General features: G+C 36.9%; 1 protein-coding gene across 2 annotated transcripts in view; it reads right to left on the bottom strand.

The window, feature by feature from the left end:
- Window positions 1-1,549: 1,549 nt before the first annotated feature.
- Window positions 1,550-20,940, bottom strand: part of LOC122787228 (excitatory amino acid transporter 1-like) — a 339,397-nt gene continuing 320,006 nt past the window's right edge. For both annotated transcript variants that reach the window (XM_044053826.1, XM_044053825.1), the window contains exon 10: window positions 1,550-3,452. In XM_044053826.1, coding sequence (XP_043909761.1) covers window positions 3,254-3,452 — 199 coding nt within the window. In that variant the 3' untranslated portion in view covers window positions 1,550-3,253. The remainder of the gene's footprint in view (window positions 3,453-20,940) is intronic.

Here is a 20,940-nt window from a genome sequence, read left to right as displayed (position 1 = left end):
CCCACCACTTGCTTTGAGGTCACCAGCCACTACTATATATAGTCATGAACTAGACAAAGACTTACAGGTCATGATGACACCAAGATTAAACCCTCAAATGCACTGTAAGTGGGGTATACCTAATAATGTGCTAAGCTACTCTGCCTGAGGGATGTATTTGAGAGAAGATGAAATAGTAATGCCACTGTATAGGACATTATTTGTAAGGCAATATCATTAGTACTTTAACTTTAAAAAGCTTCAGACTGGTTTATGTCACAGAGAAAATGTTTTTGAGAATACATATGATGCTCCAGGTTCTAAAACAAGCCACATAGAACATGAAGAGGACTTCTAGTTCTCTTTTCTTGGGGTGGGCGGATTAAGAACACAGTGTCACTGATATCTAGCAACATCCGGATGTACTGGTAATGTGTACTCCACCAGTACCTTGTGCACATAGATGTTTTATATTCTAGAGATGTGAGCAGGAATGCTGGATTGTACTTTGACGCCATTGCACGCACACAATGAGGAAAGTACTGTAGGAAAAGGCACTCTCAGAGAAAGGGTGACATCTTGATTACACCCACCAATAACATTACTGCACGACACTAGTCGAAAACTGTGAACTGATACTAATATGCTCAGCTGATCCCTTCTGATGTCATTTGGGGAATAAATTGATACAAAATGTGGAAATGACCTTTACAGAGTACGTTGTCTTCATATTAGTAGATCTGCTGGCCACAGTTTTGATGGTAGGATTAGAGAGAAGACAGTGAGACAATAAATATCAAGCCATGTTTCTGTGGGTATGCAGGCCTCCAAGTATAGTTTTTGCTTTACATTTTTGTAAGATCACACATCTCACCTCTTCAGTAAATTTGTTCTGTATTTAGCCAATGACTGACATGCCACCTGGAGCTATTATTGTTAGCACAATCTAACAAACATTAAAATAAATACAATTAAAACAAATGTAACTTCCTTTCCTGTTGTATAAATGACATATTTGATGGGAACATGTTTCAATAAATGTTTACTGTCATACAGGGAGGAAATTAAAGTGTCTCAATCAGCAGACTGCAACACTAAGAACTTCCTGGATCTGCACAAGTGCTTTCTCCCAGAAAGGTTTGGGAATCCATAAAAGGGTCAACAGGGATGGATAGTTAAACCATAAACTATGGAAGGATTTAAGAAGCCAGAGGCAGGGAGAGAAAGTAACAAAAGGAAGTCAAAGACTGAGTGTAGGTATAAAGTTAAATACATTTAAAGGTCAGAATAGATTAGTTTAAGTAGCTGCTTCTACAATCAAACAAATGTAAGTAAATTCATTTGATCTTGGCTATATCACTCATGATCTCATTCACTACTGAGGCTACAAAAAAATCTCTCTGCATCTTATAGTAATGAAAAAGTAGCAATCATATAAGAGCTGGTACAAGTGACTTGAACAATTTTCTCAGTCTATAATTTAACCCACTCTGAATAAGCATAAATCTAATCTCAGAATATTCAAAAAGTCTTGAATTTCATTAGTTACATGAAAATAGAACTCTGTTGCTTCATAAAAGTGTGTTTTATTTTGTACTGTATCAGATGCTCATTATTCTGTTTTGCAATTCTCAGTTAGAGTTCTCTTTAAACTAATGCAACATTTAAGGTATGCACAGGAAAGTAAAGTGCTTTACAGCAGGATAAACTTTATGCATCTGGTAAGCAGGAGTCTCATACCTAGTTCTCCATTATGGTACTGTAGCGTACTGGTTTCAGTTGCCTTGTTTGTGATATGGTTCCAAAAATTATTGTTTCAATCTAATAATGATGATATCTTATAGGGAAACTGCAACTGTCCAGGTAACATGGTAGGCAATATATAAAAAAAATACCAGTGAAACAAGATGGCTTCTAGATATAGGACTTGATGATACATGACAAACAGAAATCAGAGAAGACAGATGAAAAATTAAGGCATTGATTAACAGTGCAAAAGGAAAATAAAGCAGCTTAGCCTGTAAGACCCTTATCTGCCAACAAAAATTACATACAAAAAGAGAAATACATGCCCCTGTGTTTTCTTGCAGTAAGAATAACTTATTTGTGTTTCAAAACTGTTCCCACGGCAACAGGTTGTGAAAGTATAAAAAGAAATGAACATGTGACATGCATGGATAACAAGATTTCAATAAGAAAAAAACAAACAAATAAATAGATAAATAAATAAATAAATCTATTCAGAGGAAAAATAAAACATACTGACAATCTCTGTTCGGATAACATGGGGGGAATCCTGGTTGTGTTTTGCTGATTCTGGCCGAGGTGGTTTTCTTCACAAGGTGAACTTTAGTATACCCCTAAAGCATTGCCTGATCAGGTCTGAGGGCAACAAGTGACCAGATAACATTATCATTTAGATACTGACAGGGCTGTCACCACTGATGACCACAATCACTAAAATGACTACACAAGAACTAATCCATTCCTGCATTCATCACTTTCAATTAACAGGCATTTGCCCAACATTTGTGAACCTAACATAATACAATATGGTAAACTCACCATAACTGAACCTTTATATTCTTTTCAAACATTTCACCCTTTTAGACAACTCACCCCCAGTATATAGCATTTTTAGAGGCCATTAGCAAATTTAATCATTGAAATTGTGTACAGTGGGCTATAGCCCCTCATAGGTATACAAGGACAAATGTAAAACAACAGTATTAACACCATGTAACTAAATTTGTTACATTTAACCAAAAGCAGTCTGTATCTAGTATCTCTGTTTATTACTAAGAGTTATGTTATGTCTAATACACAATTAATTTAGTGGGAGAACCCCTAATACTGCCTAAGTTTCAGTATTCTTTTTTATTTGTTTAAATTTGTAAATATATTACTTAACATAAGAAATCCTGTGCCCTAAAACCTCAGTAAAACTAACAAAAGAGATATTGTCTGTAGCGTTAACATGGTTCGTCAGTTAATTTAACTGGTCATTTCCATGATAAGTACAGTACTGTCCTTTTGACAAATACAATCTTTATCAGAACTACTTTCATAAATCTGAATACTAATGCAGTTGTTCTGTTCTCACCAGAATGGACAGAATCTCTGTTCAGGTTAAACACTGACTCCTTCACTGAGCCACCTTATTAATTATGTGAAGAACAGCCATTAGTATATACAGAATGTACAGTGCATAACATGGCACAGACTCTCTGCAAACATGGTGTAGTCTCAGTTCCTGAAATCCTGAACACTGCCTTTACATCATAGTTTCGGTATTACGACGCTTTTGCTTCTCATTCTCCTGCCGGATAAGTTGATATGGTTTTGCATTCTCTTCAATCACTGAGTTGCCCATGTCTTCATCCTGAGACTGGAGTTCATGGCGAGAAAGGTACTCCACTATCCCTGCACCCAAGGAATCGCCCAGTACATTAGTTGTAGTCCTCAAACGATCCCTGCAAGAAATGACGTTTTACGGTGAATAAATGTAGCTAAACTGTTAAGGAGGTTACTGCTCAAACCTTAATGAGGCTGATGCTACAAAAACATCTATTTTCTGTATGTTATATGCCTTCGTTTGCAAGATGGATCTGCAGTAATTCGAAGCAGTGAATTATTAGAGATAGCTTAATAAAGTCTGATGTATATGTCATCCTATCAGAGAATAACTTCTACATCTGTAATTAGGCATTATTAAATAAACTATGCATGAAATCTGCATTGAATGCACCACATTTACAATGATTAATGCATGTGCAACTTTAATCTTCAGTGAATAAATATATATGAGTGTATTGTGAAACTCATGAGCAGAAACATCAGTGCATATTGCATTGAGATATGCATCTCAAAACTAACTAATATAAAAAAAATGGACAAAATTACACCATTGCAAAAGGAAAACAAAGTCTTTCCTTTTGTAACTGGTTACATAAAAAAGTACTACCAGTATCTTCAGACATACTTCTTCTGAATAGTGATACTGTTAGGGAAAGGGGATTTCATAAGGTAATACGTTTAGTTAGTGTTAGGAGCAGCTGGCACGGTTATGGTTAGGTTAGCACACACAAGTAAAGAACGTGTGATAATCCTAATCCTAACCTTGTCATTCCCATAACCCCAATCCTACAAATTACCTTTCAAAAAAATCCCCTCCCTAACAGTAGCACTGCACAAGGCACTCACACACATGCTTCACATACAGCAAAACACATGCACAATGATTCTGTTCACTAACCTAGTTACTTACCTTACCTAATTCTAATCCAGAAACACTCACAGACACAGTCCCATCACTAATAGTGAAACATTTGGTATATCAGTTTCAACATTAGAACAAAACCCCACTTACTGTCATGCAAATATATCTTACACAGGAACAATCAATGATCAGTGTTCTTTTCTGACCTTCAACATTTCCAGCACTTGACAACTGAGTGCTTTTGATAGCAAATCATAGCTGTAAACTGTTGACTAAAAGCACATTTGACAGAGTTTATTGCAATCATATTTTATAAATACATAAACACATACACAAATATGGGTGCTATTAATTCAGCTGAGTGTGTGTTATGTCAAAAGCTGTCTGCATGACCTCATATGGTCAAGTTGGCAGATGATTGACAGGTGTGCAAGATCGCATAAATGCAGGGGTTGGGAAATTTAACTTTACCTCCTTGTTTGTGCGATTCTGAAGTTAGTATATATAATTAGCAGAATATGTGCAGCTCTTTCTCAGTGCATGCATAATGGTGTGCTGACGTTAACGTTTTAGTGTTTTGACATTGACATTATGCTAGCTGACTATGGGTATACTCGATCATATCTACTACACACACAAGTGTGTATATATATTGTGCTGATTGGGACCTGTCTGGTAAAGAGAGGCAGGTCTAGGAGTTGGAATAAGCATCCTCGATAGTCCTTTTGAATGTTTTTAAAGTTTTTTTTCAGGTTTTTAGATTCTGGTATTTAGGACTTGCATTTGAGCAGGTTTCTGCTTGTTTCTGCGTCGAGCAGCACCACACACTGCACACACTCTGGATCTGGTTCTCACCAACATGTCAAACAGATGCACTACCGCAACTGTTGGACCCTCATTAGTTAAAACTGACCACAAATCAGTCACTTTTGAGCTGCCACTAACACCAGAACTCACAAGGGGTGAAATCCGATTAAATAACTTCACCAAGGCAAACTATACCCTCCTAGGTGAAGGTATAAATGCCTTCCCAGTCCCAACCCAAGCTAGAAGTGGTAACTACACCGAAGCTTACACTAAAGCCCTGTATGATCACTTGCATAAGTGTATAAACTCGGCCATACTAGAAAGAATCACAGCCAGAGCCCTAAGTAAAAACAAGCTGGCATGGTGGACATCCAGCATCAACAAGATTTACAATAAACACAAAAAGTTGCTGTCCAAGAAAACAAAGGCAAGGCCCCAACAATGGACAAACACTCTTCTCAGCCTCCACAAGCAAATATGACAACTTGTCAAATCTTCCAAGGGCTCCTTTGAGAGAAACTTGGCAAGCACAGCCAAAGATAACCATAAGGCCTTTTACCGCTATGTATGTAACCTAAAGGATAGGAGCAAAGCATGTGCAGAGCTAGTGGCCAACTGTATCACACACACTGACCCAACAGAGATAGCAAACCTGCCAGTGGATAAGTTTGGCAAAAATTTAACTCCCTTATCCCCTCCTAACTTCCAACAAACGTTCCCTCAAACTTCCAGCCCACCCTACATATTTGAAGAGCAGATCCCCAAAGTCTTGTCCAAAGGTGGCCTAGCAACAGACCAGGGGAATTACAGATCCATAAGACTGACCAGCTGCATCTGTAAGGCTATGGAATGTATCATTATGGACCTTATAAATAAAGACATAGCTGACCTCCAAACCCTGGGATTACAAGTTGACTGTAACCTTAACTTTGACCACCATGTGTCTACTGTAGTAAGGAAAGCTCTCTACATAGCACACTTGATTAGTAATGGCATTGCCTCGAGATCAAAAGAAGTTATAATCCCTCCTATAGTCGGCACTTATACAGCCCATAATTGAGTATAACACCCCATTTGTCATTTACCATACGAAGCAACTGTAGCAATTAAGAGACCTCAGAGGTTTCTAAGAAAGAAGATCAAGGGGCTCCAGCATGTGCCTTACACAGACCGACTAAAGTCCCTGTCACTATTCTCGTCTTAGTGGAGACTTATTCCAGGCCTACAGAGCAGTCCAAGACCCAAACCTAATGAACTTGCTGCATATCCATAAATCAAATGGGACTAGGGTCACCTGCTCCAGGGACCTAAACATGGCCTGCAACTTAAATAGGACATGCTGAAGAGACAAATTTATCTTCCAGAGACTGCCGCATCTTTGAAATAGGCTACCAATTCATGTGAAGCAGAGCACCTCTATGACACTCTTCATGAAGAACCTGGACGAGTGGATGGGGCAGTGTAAATTTTTACTGAGGATAGAGCCCACAACCCCCCTGGATGTGGGCAGTCATCACTAAATGCAATCTTGAGTACTGACTAACATTTCCATGGTATTACATTGGGATGAAACAGCCTTAAAATGACCTTCGGGTCGATAGCCTAGTAGTCTCCTATGATCCATTAGATATATATATATATATATATATATATATATATATATATATATATATATATATATATATATATATATATATATATATATATATATATATACACATAGATATATGGGTTCACATTTAAATTTCAAAATCCCAAACCTTGATCCTCTAAATCCCGACATTCAGATGTTTGAGGTCTTGGAATCTCAAAATGAAAAATAAAAAACACCTAAAAGAAGACTACATCATGTTTTTGAAAGAGGACAAGCCCCCCCCCCTGCACCCGCAATGTCAGGGGCTTAACCTCTCACACCCCCTGCAACTTAAAATATCCCACCTTCGAGATCACACTATACTGAAGAGAATGGTAAAGTTCGCGTTCCGCACTATACTGTGATCTCTATTGATACATTTCGAGATTCCAAAACTTCGAACTTCTGAACATCAGGATTTAGAGGTTCCAGGTCTTGGGATTTCAAAATTTTAAAAGTGAACCCAGATATATATAAAGAAGGAAAAGCTGGTTACGCTGGTAAAGCCTGTCAAATTCTTGGTCAGTGTGCAGTGGAATTCTTGCAAGCTGACATGTTTCCAAAAGATTCACTTTAAAAGTTAAAAATAAAAACACAGGACAATCTGATTGCTCCTTAGTTATGTCTGGTTTATTGCATTTTCTTATGAGCACTTTTGTCTAGTAAACTTCATCAAATAGAACACTTGCACACACATTTATTTTATTTTGTTTTATTTTATTGTATTTTCATTTTGACATTTGTTAACTGGAATAAGTCCAACTAGGCAGGGGATCTTTTTCAGTGGAAGCCCATGGATAAAAGCTCTGTGTATAAAACATTGATATGAAGTACAACAAGAACATAAAGTTAAACTTAATTTTAACATATGATAGTTGGGTAAAATACAGTAAGACATATATAATGTACATTGAGAACATATACCTTAAAAGCAAATTTTACTTTAACAAATTTACTGCTAACATCAGATAATTAGGTGAAAAAGTAAGACAGATTCGGAAGGGATAGAGTATATCAGGAAAAATGAAGTGATGTAAGATTGGTGCAGGTAAAAGAATTGAGAATGAAGGAAGGTACCGAAAGAGTATACAAGTAAGATGTGAAGGAAGGTCAGTAGGAGAGTATATGTTGTGGATGTGGGACGAGAGGAAAAGGTTACAGGAGGGCTAGCAGGATTAAGACAGGAGTAGAGCCATGAGTTAAGGAGTCTTTCTCTCAATGTTTTTTTAAATTTGAGACTATTTGACATAGATCCAAAGGTTAAGGGAATTTCGTTCCAGGCCGGGGCTACTGCATAGTTCTATAAGCTATGGCCTATGGATCTTTTAGGCTTGTAGATTTCCAACAGCAGTTGGTCAGAGCTCCAGAGAGAGCGATTGTGGATATAATTAGTGATGAGGGATGAGATGGCTGGGCATGAAGTGAATTTATTATGAAATAAGTAAGAAGCAGTTGAGAGAGGAAGAGGTGGTGAGGCAGCTCAAGCCAGTTTAAGGATTTTAGAGATAGAGAGTGGTGTAAGTTGTAGGGCTGATTTGCAGGAAATCTGGCAATTTTATTGTAGCAGAGCTCCAATTTGGTTTTCTGGGTGGATTGTAAGTTTGTTAAAATAGCAGAGGCATCGAGTAGGTTGGGAAGTAGATAAGCATTAGTAATGGACAGTCTAGAGTCACTGGTTAGGATTTTTTTTGATCGGTAAAACATACCAAGTATTTGGTGAGTTTTTTGATACAATTTTGGATATGTAGGTCAAATTTTAGTTGATCGTCAATGATAACATCTAGGAGTTTAGTGTGTGTCACTACTTCTATTAGGGTGTTATCAAGAGTTGTAATAGTGAAGGGCAATTTGAGATGGGAAAGAGATTTTGGGAGAAATAAAATGAGTTTTTTTTAGGGTTACATACAAACTGATTGTCATTTAGCCAGTTTTCAGTAGAGTTAAAGGATTTTTGGTTAATCAGTTGAAGGTGTAAAAGATTGTTGGATGAGCTGATGATAGTGGAGTCATCATCATATTGTATTAGTGAGGACTGAGAGCAGGATGAACGTAGGCTGTTGGTAAAGATGTTGAATAGTATTGGTCTAAGAATGGAACATTGTGGTACACCACTATCAACAGGGAGGAAGTGAGAGAAGGAGGAAATCCACTTAACAGATTGCTGTTCTTTGAAAAGGTAGCTAGAAAACCAGTTGAGAGTAGAATTAGAGAAACCAAGAGCAGACTCCCTGGAGAGAAGCTTGGGGTGAGAGATTCTGTTGAAGACTTTGGAGAGGTCCAGAAAAGGGTAGGCTACCAGGTTATTTTCTCTGGCATTGATGGTATGAGTAATGGAGACTAGGACCGTAGTTGTACTGTGGTTAGGATGAAAGCCATGTTGGGCTGAAATTAGCATACTTTCATTTAGAAGATTTTCAAGAAGTTGCTTGTGTATACATTTTTCAAGTATTTTTGAGAGGAGGGACAGAATTAAGAACCTAAAAAAATGTGGTCCACAGCAGAAAGAAGGTGAATAAAAGTCCAGTAGGTAAAATTCAACGAACAAATTTATTGGATGAAAACCACACAGTAATAAATCCCTCAAGCGCTTTCGCTCAGTGCAATACTGAGCTTTATCAAGATGAACACCATATAGCAACTGCTCCTATTTAAATACTTAAAAGTAATCATGTGATCAATTAAATTAAAAAACTAATTGGTAAAATATCACCTGCACGTACTTGGTATTAAAAGGGCTACATATAAAACCAGTTGAATAGCCTTGTCATAATATTTCTCATATATATAAAAGCCTACCCACTTCCTATGAAGACCAGATGGGCTAATCACAACCCCTCACAGCTGTTCAGTGTCCACAACAACAATGACACTGATACAAATATTGAAGTACCCAGAAGGAGTGAGAGGTTGGCAGAAAAGGAAAGAAAAAATTCACACGAGGATTTTACATTTCCCCCAGACAAATCAGGGGGGAGGGGGACCAGATTTCCACCGAGGAGATGGAACAAATGATTGTGAATGCCTATTCACAGTTGGACCCAGAATTTTATGTGAACTCAGACAGGTTTCCCAATCCAGGTTCCAGGAGGGACAGAATTGCTATAGACCTATATTTGTAAATTCAGTGGAATGACCTCCTTTGTGAAGTGGAATGATAAAAATTGTTTCCAGATACTTCTAGAAGGAACTACTGATTCTCAAATAGATCTGTTATTTAGGACGGAGATTTGGTAGGCGATAGAGTTAGCTGCTGTTTTTAGGAATTCTGCTGGCAGATTGTCTGCGAGGGAGAGCAGGACTTTAGTTTGGTCAGTAAAGATTTAATGTAGGCAGTAGGAACAAATTTGAGAGAAATAGTCGATATGTTGTCAGGGGCTGGAGAGGAAGTATAAGGTTTGAATTATGACCATTTTGGGTTAGATTGTTTTTGGAGTCTATGAAATAGGAGTTGAATGTTCTGGCGGTTTCAAAGGGAGTTATTTGGCATGAGTTTGGTACACTTATTATTTCCTCAGGGGAGCTAGGATATTAAGAATATCCAGAAACATGCAGTTAAATTTCAAAACAGCATCATCTAGTGGTTGGCTAAGCAGGAAGGACCAATTTATAGAGGTCAGTAGGTTGTTAAACTCATCAGAGTTGAAGCTGGTGAGACTGTGGAAATCTTTATATTTGAGTTGTCTGATATGATACAGAGAAAGCCTGTGAACATAGGTAGGGAGGTGGTCACTGATAGAATCTGGGAGTTTTTTAGGGTTGTGATACAAACTAGGATTGGATACTAGGATTCAGTCTAGGATAGAGGCAGTGTTAGTGGATTTATTGTACTGGGTAAAGGTGGAAATTAGTTGACTGAAGCCATGATGATTTATATTTGAGGGAGGGATGTGAGTGGTCAAGGTTGCCAGTCAATATTGACATCAGCAAGAATTATTGTTTCATTTAAAACAGAGTTGAAGGTCCAGAAGAGAATATTTTCTAGAACTGGGATATTATTCCCCAGAGGGATATAGATGCCATCAATGCATAGCTTTTTGTGGCTATTTAGTTTGCAGATGGCAAGTATGAGTTCTGCAGGGTGAAAATTAGGGAGTGATATAGACAGTGCAGAGATGTTAAGATGGTATGAGGAAAGTATTGCTACCGTGCCTGTCACAGTGGATGATGATATAGCCAGGAGGAAGAATTTCAGTGGCTGTGATGTGAGGTTTAAGCCAGGTTTCTGTAACAATTACTGTGTCAGTTGGGTAATGGGCAATCTATGAGTGAAACTCACAGATTTTGTTTAGGAAGCTTTGAATATGATAATAGTTAAACTCTTAGTAGATAGTTTAGAATTGGTGATAGTAGGGAGTAAGGAGATGATGTCATGTATGGGAGATATGTCAGGGCCAGGGTTAGGGTAAATATCTCCACATAAGTATGTATTCTTGGAGACAGTTTGCAGTACATGAGAATTGAATTTATTAGTACTGTGTTTGAACTTTGTGTGAGGACTTGGGTGAGTGTTAAGGAGTGTGTGCATGAGAAAGGTTAAATAAATAAGATGCTGTTATGACAGGGTAAGGTTTGTCCATGTTTAAGAGTGGTGGCAGATTAATGGGTGAGATGCTTATTTTACAGCATGTAAGGAAAGATGGTAGGAGGAGGAAAGGAGGAAAACATAGAAATCATGTCTGGGGGATGAAAAGGAGGTATGATGGATGATAGAGCGGAAGGAGTAAGAGATGGTGGCAGGTAGCAGAATAAGTCAGAGAAAATCAAACAGGTAGACAGAGTGACAGGGTAAGGAGGTGATGTAGATAATGGCAGAAAAAGCTCTGTGAAATAGGGGCAGAGGACAGAATGCACTGTGTGTGTATTTTAGAATAAGAGAAAGGTGTAGTAGGGAAAGGGTTAAACAGGCTAAAGGGAAGAGGTGTGTTGAAAGGTGGAGAGTGTTAATTGGATAGGTCAGACAGGAACAGGAGGAGTTTACAAAGGAAGCGTTGTAGTTGTGGGAGTATAAATGTAGAGCAGGTAGGCATGTGTGGGAATTGGGGTAGGGTAATGTTGTGAACACTCAGGCTGAATGGAGCAGGGCCACAACATCATGGCTGTAAATCACTCAAAAAAATCAGTGAAGAGTGAAGTTCTGCAATCTAATGATAAAGAACCAAATTGTGCTTTTACAGCTACTGTAGAGGGGAGGGATAAAGAAAAACAGTCCAGTACAAAGTAAGGTTCAGCTTGCCGGACAGAGATAAAGGTGCTGGGGATGCAAGACAGGCATGTCAGAAAGTGATGAAGGGAGGGCAGAAATTAGAGTAGATTTTTAATAATATATATGAAGTTTAAACTGTGAGCAGAACCGGGGGCATAAGCTCAGAGTGATTCGCTGCACAGATTAGGAAGTTAAATCTGTGTGTTAGGCGATATTGCACATCAAGCAGGAATGCAGGAGACTTTGTTTAAGTTACTGTATGGGGGCTGGTCAAACTGCAACTTTTTTTTTTTTACCCTTGGCAGTGTGCATGCTAGAAAGAGATTTTAAAAAATATATAAAGTTTACAACATGATATGACAGGTAGGGTGTGAAACCTTAGAAAAGCATACTTGAGCTCTGTTCAAAATAGGGGTTCTGGAAGTGTTGTAGCTGGGAGATGCAGTCTTTCAAGCAGGAGAAGGAATTGTTTATATGACTTGGTGGCGGATGAAGGTCATTTTTTGACACAGAACAGGCTAAGGGGGAAATAAAAAAAAAGTTTATCCAACAAAAAGTTAATCAGCAAGCAGAATGGAGCTCTGCTTCTTGTTCTGATGGTTAGGGTCATAGAAAGCACAGGGGTTGAATAGAAGAACTAAGAGTACCTTGGACTTGAACCAGAGTGTGGTGTTGGGAAATGGAGATGAACAGGAAGAAGGTCAGTAACTCTGAAATTAATGAATAAACGGAAGACTATAAAGCATCTTAGCACATTTGTAAATATGGTTTTACAAGAAAAATTGGCTGAGAAATATTGGACTTTCGTTGACTTTGTTAAACATGTAGTTAGCTATATAGCATATACGCCACTTGAAAGGGGAAAAACTAACTGTAAGCAAAATCATTTTTGTTCTCATTAGTATTTGTACAAAACATTTCATGATATAAACTGCATGTTACATATAGAAAAACTGTTTTTTTGTAATGTGTAGTCAGGGGTATTTTAGATGCTGGGGGAGTCATTTCAGTGAATATTGTATGTGTTAAAGAGGTATTTTTATTGTTGCAAGAAATATAGATTTTACAGTATAACAAGTGAAAAAATGGTGAACAAAAGCAAGTTTAATGTTCATATGCTGTGATCTTGAGCTGCTGGGGTGGGGGTTGGGTGTAAAATTACACTATGTAAAATTATGATATTTTCTCTTTAGTTTACAAGGGTGAATGTCTGGATTACTACCCTTGGATTAAGCTGTAAACAAGTGTTATAAGCACGTAGGCCTTAAAAAAAAGACAAATGACGAAAGCCATGAAAATGCTAAGCTTCTTACAACTGCAAAAATATTAGCTTGTTTGTTTTCCACTGCAAATGTTCAGTGGAGTCAAGATATCTGCAGTTGAAGGTGGCTGTGTACTTTTTTCCAAGTCAAATTTACAAAGACTCATTGTTGAGTACATTTCCATAGAGACTACCTGTCCACAAGTGCAAGCAGTTAATTGTGAAAATGATATTATTTTCTAAGGGAAATGTAACATTTAAAGGTATAATGGCAAGCAGTTCAATGGAAAAATTAAGTTTAAAACTATGCAAAGTGAATAAGAGGTTTTAACCTTTCTAGCAGCCTTAATACTTTAATGCAATTAATAGAACAGTGTACTATTTAGTTTTATTTAAAGAAAGCCTGTGCACTTTTTCTTAGGGCTAAAAGTTAATGTTTTATGAAAGCATACAAGCTGTTTTTCATATCAGAGAAGGAAAGAGAGAAAAGAACAGATCACAATCAGTGTAAGTGAGAGCATAGGCTATAGCATGTGCTTTAGCATGGGTAACCTTAATTTTAGGTTAGATAATGTCCCCAGGTGCAGTTGTCAGTTTGGGGCATTTGTTCACTTCTGGAAGTTAAACTTCATGTTTTGAAGATGTACAAAGTTTTGTGCACGTGTTCCAATTTAACAGGGGATGGGTGTGTTTTGTATTCAGTTTTTTTTGTATGAGGGTTTTCATTAAAATAAAAAGTCTTGAAACATGGGACACAGATTCAAACGGAGATGTATCAAGCATTAGTATATGCACGTAACAAAAAAGCTGAAATACACATTAAAAAAAAACTGTCATTTATGATAGGTGGGAACAATAGCTTTTTGTCATGATGACTGTGCTATCCATATTAACCTGGAATGTGAATAGCCTTACAGGTATAGATTAAAAGGAAAGGGTATTTAATTATATTAAGAAATGCAAAGTGCAAATAGTAATACTGCAGGAGACACATTCGGAAATAATTGAGCATGTGAATTTAACAAAGAAAGGATTTCATAATGGATTTTCAACAGAATATCAGGAATAGAGGAAAAGAGTGATAATTATTTTAATTGCTAGATGAGCTCTAATAGTGATAGATGAGGAAAAAAGGACAAAAATTGTAGATCTGTACTAATAAAGGGTTATTGGCAAGGAAAGAGGATTACAGAGGCATGATCCACCAAAAACTGCTATTATGCAGCTTGGAAAATTTCTGGAGAAATAATCAGTTTTCAGCAAAGAATATTATTTATAGTTGGGGACTGGAATTTTATTTACAATAGTGAGGATGTGTCACGACACCTAGAATGGACAATATAAGAAAAGAGGGTATATTTCTGAAGAAATTTATAAAATATTTGGTATGGAAGATCTGAATTCAGAAGTAGGAACTCTGACAGAATTTATGTAGTATTCCCCAAGGCTCAATAACTGGGCTAGATGAAATAGAAATTGTATTTCACAGGGACATATGCATTTAATTGAATGCTTCGACATACATCCAATAACCATCATTCTGATCATGCAGCTGTAAAATTTAAGATAAACATGCAAGGTATTGAAGTAAAATTAAGACACTGGCACTTTCCCATCTACTTGTTAAAAAGAGAAAAATTTAAGGAATGGGTAGATGAAATTATTCGAGAGTTATTAAGGAAGATAGAAATATCTTCAGAAGATATAGCTAGTGAATGGGATAAAATGAAAATGGAGTTTAAAAACAGGGTTGGAACAAAAGAGAAAGCGATATGGTTAAGAAGTAATAGAAATTACATAGAGAGGATAACAAAGGTTAAATTCTTGCAGAATAAGGGGAATCTCACAGAACAAGAGGATGAGCAAATGTAGAATGCTAAAGAGAAATTAAGGGAGTATATAGATAATATGCATGTGTTTACAAAGATTACAGTTGAGCAACTATTTATTTTATTTATTTATTTATTTTACATTTGTTGACCAGAATAGTCCGACTGGATACATGTCCATTTTCAGTGGAGGCCCGGGGAGAAAAACTCCACATTGTCAGTAAGTTACATACATGTTACATAGTTACATCTTGTTTCATTTAGTAATGCAGCTGAGGAGAAAAATATGCAATTTATATAGTGCAACAAAACAGTCTAGCAATAGCAATCACAAAAATACAACAGATCGTATACAGATTTTTAAAAACATGTTAGATTCAAAAGACAATTATAGCTTTTGCGTTTAGTTACTATACATTGTTCTTGTTTGGAGTTACAGGTCCTTCCCTAGGTTGTCCTTTTAGCAAAGGTTTAAGGGCTTCCATTTATGGTCAGAAATTCGTCAAGGAAATATAGGGTTAGGTCTTTTGAGAATAAAAGTTTAAAGTTTTTGAACTTGGATAATCCTGAGGAAAAGTATGATCTTGGTTAATTGAAGAGGAGCTAATCTGGGCTAGAGCACTGGCAAAGCCAATGTGACTTAAAATGGAGTTTTAGACTCTTTTTGAATTGGTCTAGGGAGGTAGTAAGAGTGAGGTTGTAGGGGAGGGAGTTCCATATTTTTCCAATGGCGTTGGCAAACAGAGTATCACCCCCTGAGTTATAGGATTTGATTGTTTGGACAAGTAGCCTGTTTGATGAGTGAAGACAGCTTAGATTGGTGTAGGGAATAATTAAATTTTTCAGTGCAGGAGTGTTATCAGGTTGTTTGAGAATTTTAAATGCTTCTATGAGTTGGTTCAGCTGGAGAAGGTTTGGTAGTTCTATCCAGCCGAGGTTTTTTAGGTTAAAGCAGTGGTGAGTTCTATAGGGCATACCAGTTGCAAATCTGGCAATATGATTATAACAACATGAGAGTTTGTTTAGGTCAGATTTGTTAAGGTTAGTAAGCACGGGAGAGGCGTGTAGAAGGGTAGAGAGAAGATATGAGCGGGCAATGGCCACTTTGGCAATTGGAGTTAGGAAAGATTTTATCCTGTACAATGACCCGAGTTTCTTGTTAACGGTTTTAATGGTATGGTTAATGTGCATATCGAATCTAAGTTTATTGTCAATGGTAACTCCTAATAGTTTAGTATAGGAGTCTGGGGAGATGATAGTCCCATTGCTGGATTGTATGGTAAAGGATATAGAAGAGGGTTTATGGGTTGGATGGAAGAGTAATAGTTTGGTTTTGTTTGGGTTCAAGATCAGATGACACCCTGATAGCCAGTTTTCTACTGTAGTAAAAATGAGCTGGGTTGTAGATAGTAGGTTAACTGGAGATGTATCAGAACATACTAGTGTAAAGTCATCTGCATATTGAATATAGGTGGCCTCAGGGATGACTGTATGGAGGTCATTAATAAAGACTGAAAAGAGAAGAGGTCCTAATATGGAGCCTTGAGGAACCCCTATGGTATTAGGTAACAGGCGAAAGAGCTTATTCTGCCAGAGTACTGCTATTTTTTTTTTGATAACTCCAGAGCAAAAAAACTTTTACATGACATAGGCAACAGAATGTTTCACCAAACGTCGGGAATTTATAACAAGAAAAATAACCAAAGATCCTGTACAGGTTTTAGAGAAATTCTGAATTTTTTAGTAACATTTGTATAAAGCAGAGATATGAGGAAATCAAAAAAGAGCAAAAATGGAAATATTTATGAAAGACTTAATTATGCCAAGGTTAGAGGTGGAGGAGGTTCAAAAGCTAACCGTTAAGATAGGAGATAATGAGATAAAAACGATGCACAATTAATCTTCAAGAACGTCTTCAGAAACAGATGGTGTTCCTGTGGAAGATCAGAACTTAGGAGGGAAGAAACTGATAAAGGTCTGGAACAGATGGTATTCCTGTGGAAGATCAGAACTTAGGAGGGAAGAAACTGATAAAGGTCTGGAAGGCTCTGTTTAACAGCATTTTAAAAGGAGGGGAAGCACGAACATCTTAGATGAAAGCTGCGGTAGCTGTATTACCTAAAGATGCAAAGACCCTTCAAATGCAGCTTCATATAGACCCATTTTAATTTTAAACCATGATTTTAAAGTGTTTATACTAGCTAAAAGAATGGCAAAGGTGTTGCCAAAATCGACAGATATGGATCAGAGTGTGGTTTTGTGGAAGGGAGCCAAACACTTGACGACAACAATAGAACAATGATGATCCAGAGGGAAGCAGAATGTAAGAAAATACAGATGTTGTTGGTGGGTCTTGATGCAAAGAAAACATTTGACAGAGCAATCTGGGATTTTATGAGTAGGGCATAGGAAGCATTTGTATTCCCTGCTACAATAATAAATAATAATTAGTAGGATATATGAAGGATCGGAGACAAGAATTAAAGTGTGGGGGGTCCTCTTAGATAAGCTGTGTTTGAATAGAAGACATAGGCAGGTGTGTCCTCTTTCCCCTTCGTCATTTGCTTTATATTTACAGACATTGACAAATGGTATAAGGAACTTGGTATGGTGATCAAGAAAAGTTGGCTTTATTTGCAGATTATATTATTTTGATTCAGCAGTGCCTAGATTTATGGGGACATGATAAGATGAAGTATTTGGGAGTATTAATTAAAAAGGCTTCTGTTATAGCAGCTAAGGATATTTGGGAAGAGACTAAATAAAAGATAATACAAAAATTGAGAAACTGGAGTCTCTTATTTATGGATATGGATAGTAAGATATAAGCAGTGAAAATGTGTTTAGTTCCTTTAGTCATGTGTATGGGTCATGAATATTTTTATCAACATGAGGAGAAGATGTGGCAATTAATATAGAATTGAAGTAATTTATCTGTGAGTGAAAGAGGGCAAGAGTTAAGTGGGATACAGTGCTCCTTCCAATAGAACAAGGCGATTTAAGTTTACCCGATTTGAATGGATATTTTAGAGCTACACAGTTATGGCTCATGTACACAGCACAAGCAGAAGGTTATAATTCAAAGTGGAAAGGGATGATGATGAAGCAAGGAGGAAGTTCAAGAAATAAAGGGTGGGATTTTGAATAGAGATCTTTTAAGAGAATAATAACGCTCACACATAATATTATATTCATGAAGTAGCAGAAAGTATTCTAAGAATAAAGCCAGTATGAGAATGGAGAAAGGAGGTTTTGCCAATAGGGATAACTGCAAGTAGGTTTACAGAAAATAGGCAGTAGGGGCCTGAAATTTACTGGAGAAACCTAGCAAAGGAACCAATATACTGGGAGCAAATAGTTCAAGCAGGAAAGGTAATAGAGTGGGATTAGGCCAAAAAGGCATTTGGATTGCAGGCTAGAGACTGACTTCCCTACTAAGGCTTGATCTCAGAATATAGACAAAGTGAAAGGGATAGGGTAATTTTAAGAAATAAAACTGCTCTGGTAGAGTTGCTATGAATCTAGAATAGAAGCAGATTTACAAAAGGGATAACTAGCAGAGCATATAAATATTGCATGTTAACTCTAAGAATCAGTCAGAAGACATTAGAAAAGATTGGGAAGACAGACTGGTAAAGCAATTTACAATGGGAAGATATATGTACTGCTCCCGAGTATTCAGCCAATTCCAGAAGATTTAGGATCTGTGCTTGAATAGGTTTGCAGAGGTATTTTTATACCCAAATCAGACTTCAAAGATTTTTTCCTCAGGTAAATAGCGGATGCTAGAGGTGTAATGGAGAAGGAAAAGGTAACTGGGAACATATGATTTGGGAGTGTAATGAGTTGGCAGATTTTAAAATTCCCTACAGAGTACTCTATCAGGAATATTGGGTGAATAAATGGCTGTAGATAAGGAAATTATTCATTTGAGCTGGGACACAGGAATTTAATTGCCTAGATATAGTAAGTCCTTATTAAGTTTAATTCTGTTGGCTGCCAAAAAAGCACTTACTAGAAAATGGAAAGCAAAGTCTACACCAACTGTATTTGAGGTATTGAATATTATAAAAGAAATGCAAGAACTGCAAGAGGTATCTTTAAAAAGGGGAAGGAACGAATTACATAGAAGTAAATGGAAATTTTGGGAACAATCATGCACAATGTTCAGGAGGAGGAGTGAGGTTTAACGGAAAGTGGGAACTCAGCATTTTTGTAATGTTTGACTAATTATAGTAGCAAAGAAAATATATGTGATATATATTGTATTTAAATGGAAAATTTTAAAAAGGTTTTAAAAAGGTTTGTTTTCTTTCCTGTTGATGTATGTTTGCGTATGTCTGAAGTGATAATTTATGATGAGGAAGAATAAAGCCCTGATTGTGACCCAGACATCCTGGATTCTAGTTTGGTCCAAGTGCTGGAGAAGCCAATGGGGACAGAAGGAAAGACTGGACATGCCAGGAAATGCTTGGCAACCTTGGAGCAAAACGGCAGGAAAAAAACAGCTTCTGAAGGAAACAGGGATCACAGGGAAGCTACCTGTAGAGGAGAAGGCTCAGACATCAATGATTTTTGTTTCAACCAAACCCCCAGGATATTTAGACCGACTGAGGGGGAAATGGGTCTAATGAAAACCGAGTGTCACCTGCTTCATCTGGACAAGAGAAAGGAAATGGAGATTCCAGAAGTAAAGATGTGCAGGTTGATTTTAATGAATGGCTCCAGGTTAGTTTTTCTTCCAACTTTAAAAACAGAACTGTGGCTATGGGGCCTGAAACAGACGCTTTTAAAAAATTATTACACAAACTGGAAAGACTTATTTTCAAATGCAAAAGCACTGACATAGAAAATAGTTATTTGAAAGAATGTATTTCTCAAAGTATAGTGCCTAAGGGACTTAGAATTTGGAAGTATCCTAATAATGTGGTTCCAGGCAGTGTTTTTCACCAGGATTTAATAAAAATATTTAACAGATGTGGGCTTGATGTACTAAACTGTATTGCTGAAGAGAACAGTAGAGTGAAGGGGAAATTACTGAATGAAATTGAGATTGTGAATGAAAGTATTAAAAAAGATTTAATGTTTACTATTCCTGCTGAAAAGGAAAAAATCATAGTATTCAAAAGGAAGTGGATGGTCAATGTAATGATTTGATAAAAAGAAAAATTTAAAAATTAAAGCGTGACATTTGAGAATACCAAAACAATACTAGTTATCCTAAACCAAAGGCTGGAGAGAGATTTTGGGAAAGAAACAATAATGGGGAGTGGAAAAGCAATAACAATGAGGAACCAACAAGAGCTGGTGATTTAGTGTCAGAATTGGATGACATCTCTGAGTATCCCCCACTATGTAGATCAGAAATAGGAATGTATGCCAGCAACAACAGTTTTCAAATTTTCGTGGGGGAGCAAGAAGGGGGAGAGGGAGGTATTAAATAATATCACCCACCCTGACTTAGAAGAGGAAAGAGATCAATCAGGACATGGATAATTCTTTTAGATACACATATGGTGATTTTAGTATTTATAATTTTAACTCTGTAATCTTGACTAAGGACCATTTTAGATTTTTATCCAAGGGGACTATGTTTATACCCCTAAGACAAGGTAACTTGGCCAAAACACTTATGGATATTAAGGTTTTCATAAGAAAAATTAATTTCCAAATATTGTTTGAGCAGGACTCCAAGGTAGAACATGAAGGACTGGTAAGAAAAAGTACTTATAACCCACCATTACACCCACAAATTAAAAATGTTGAAGGTTTTGTGGAAAAAGAAATCAGAAAACAGTATGACAAAGTGAGATATAGAAGCAACTTGGACCCTGATGAAATAAAAGTTTTATATGAACTAAGAATTGATAAAAATTTAAGAGTTATGAAACCGGACAAAGGTGGGGGGATGGTCCTTATGGATGATTTTATATATGAAGGAAAAATGAATGACATTCTAAGGGACCCCAATAAATATGTAACTGTATCCAGAAATGAGATAAATATTGC

The sequence above is a fragment of the Protopterus annectens genome, chromosome 13.part0 (assembly GCF_019279795.1).
Source record: "Protopterus annectens isolate FY-2018-M chromosome 13.part0, PAN1.0, whole genome shotgun sequence".
NCBI classification, from domain to species: Eukaryota; Metazoa; Chordata; order Ceratodontiformes; family Protopteridae; genus Protopterus; species Protopterus annectens.
The sequence above is the reverse complement of the archived record's forward strand: the minus strand, read 5'-3'. Positions and strand labels throughout refer to the sequence as shown.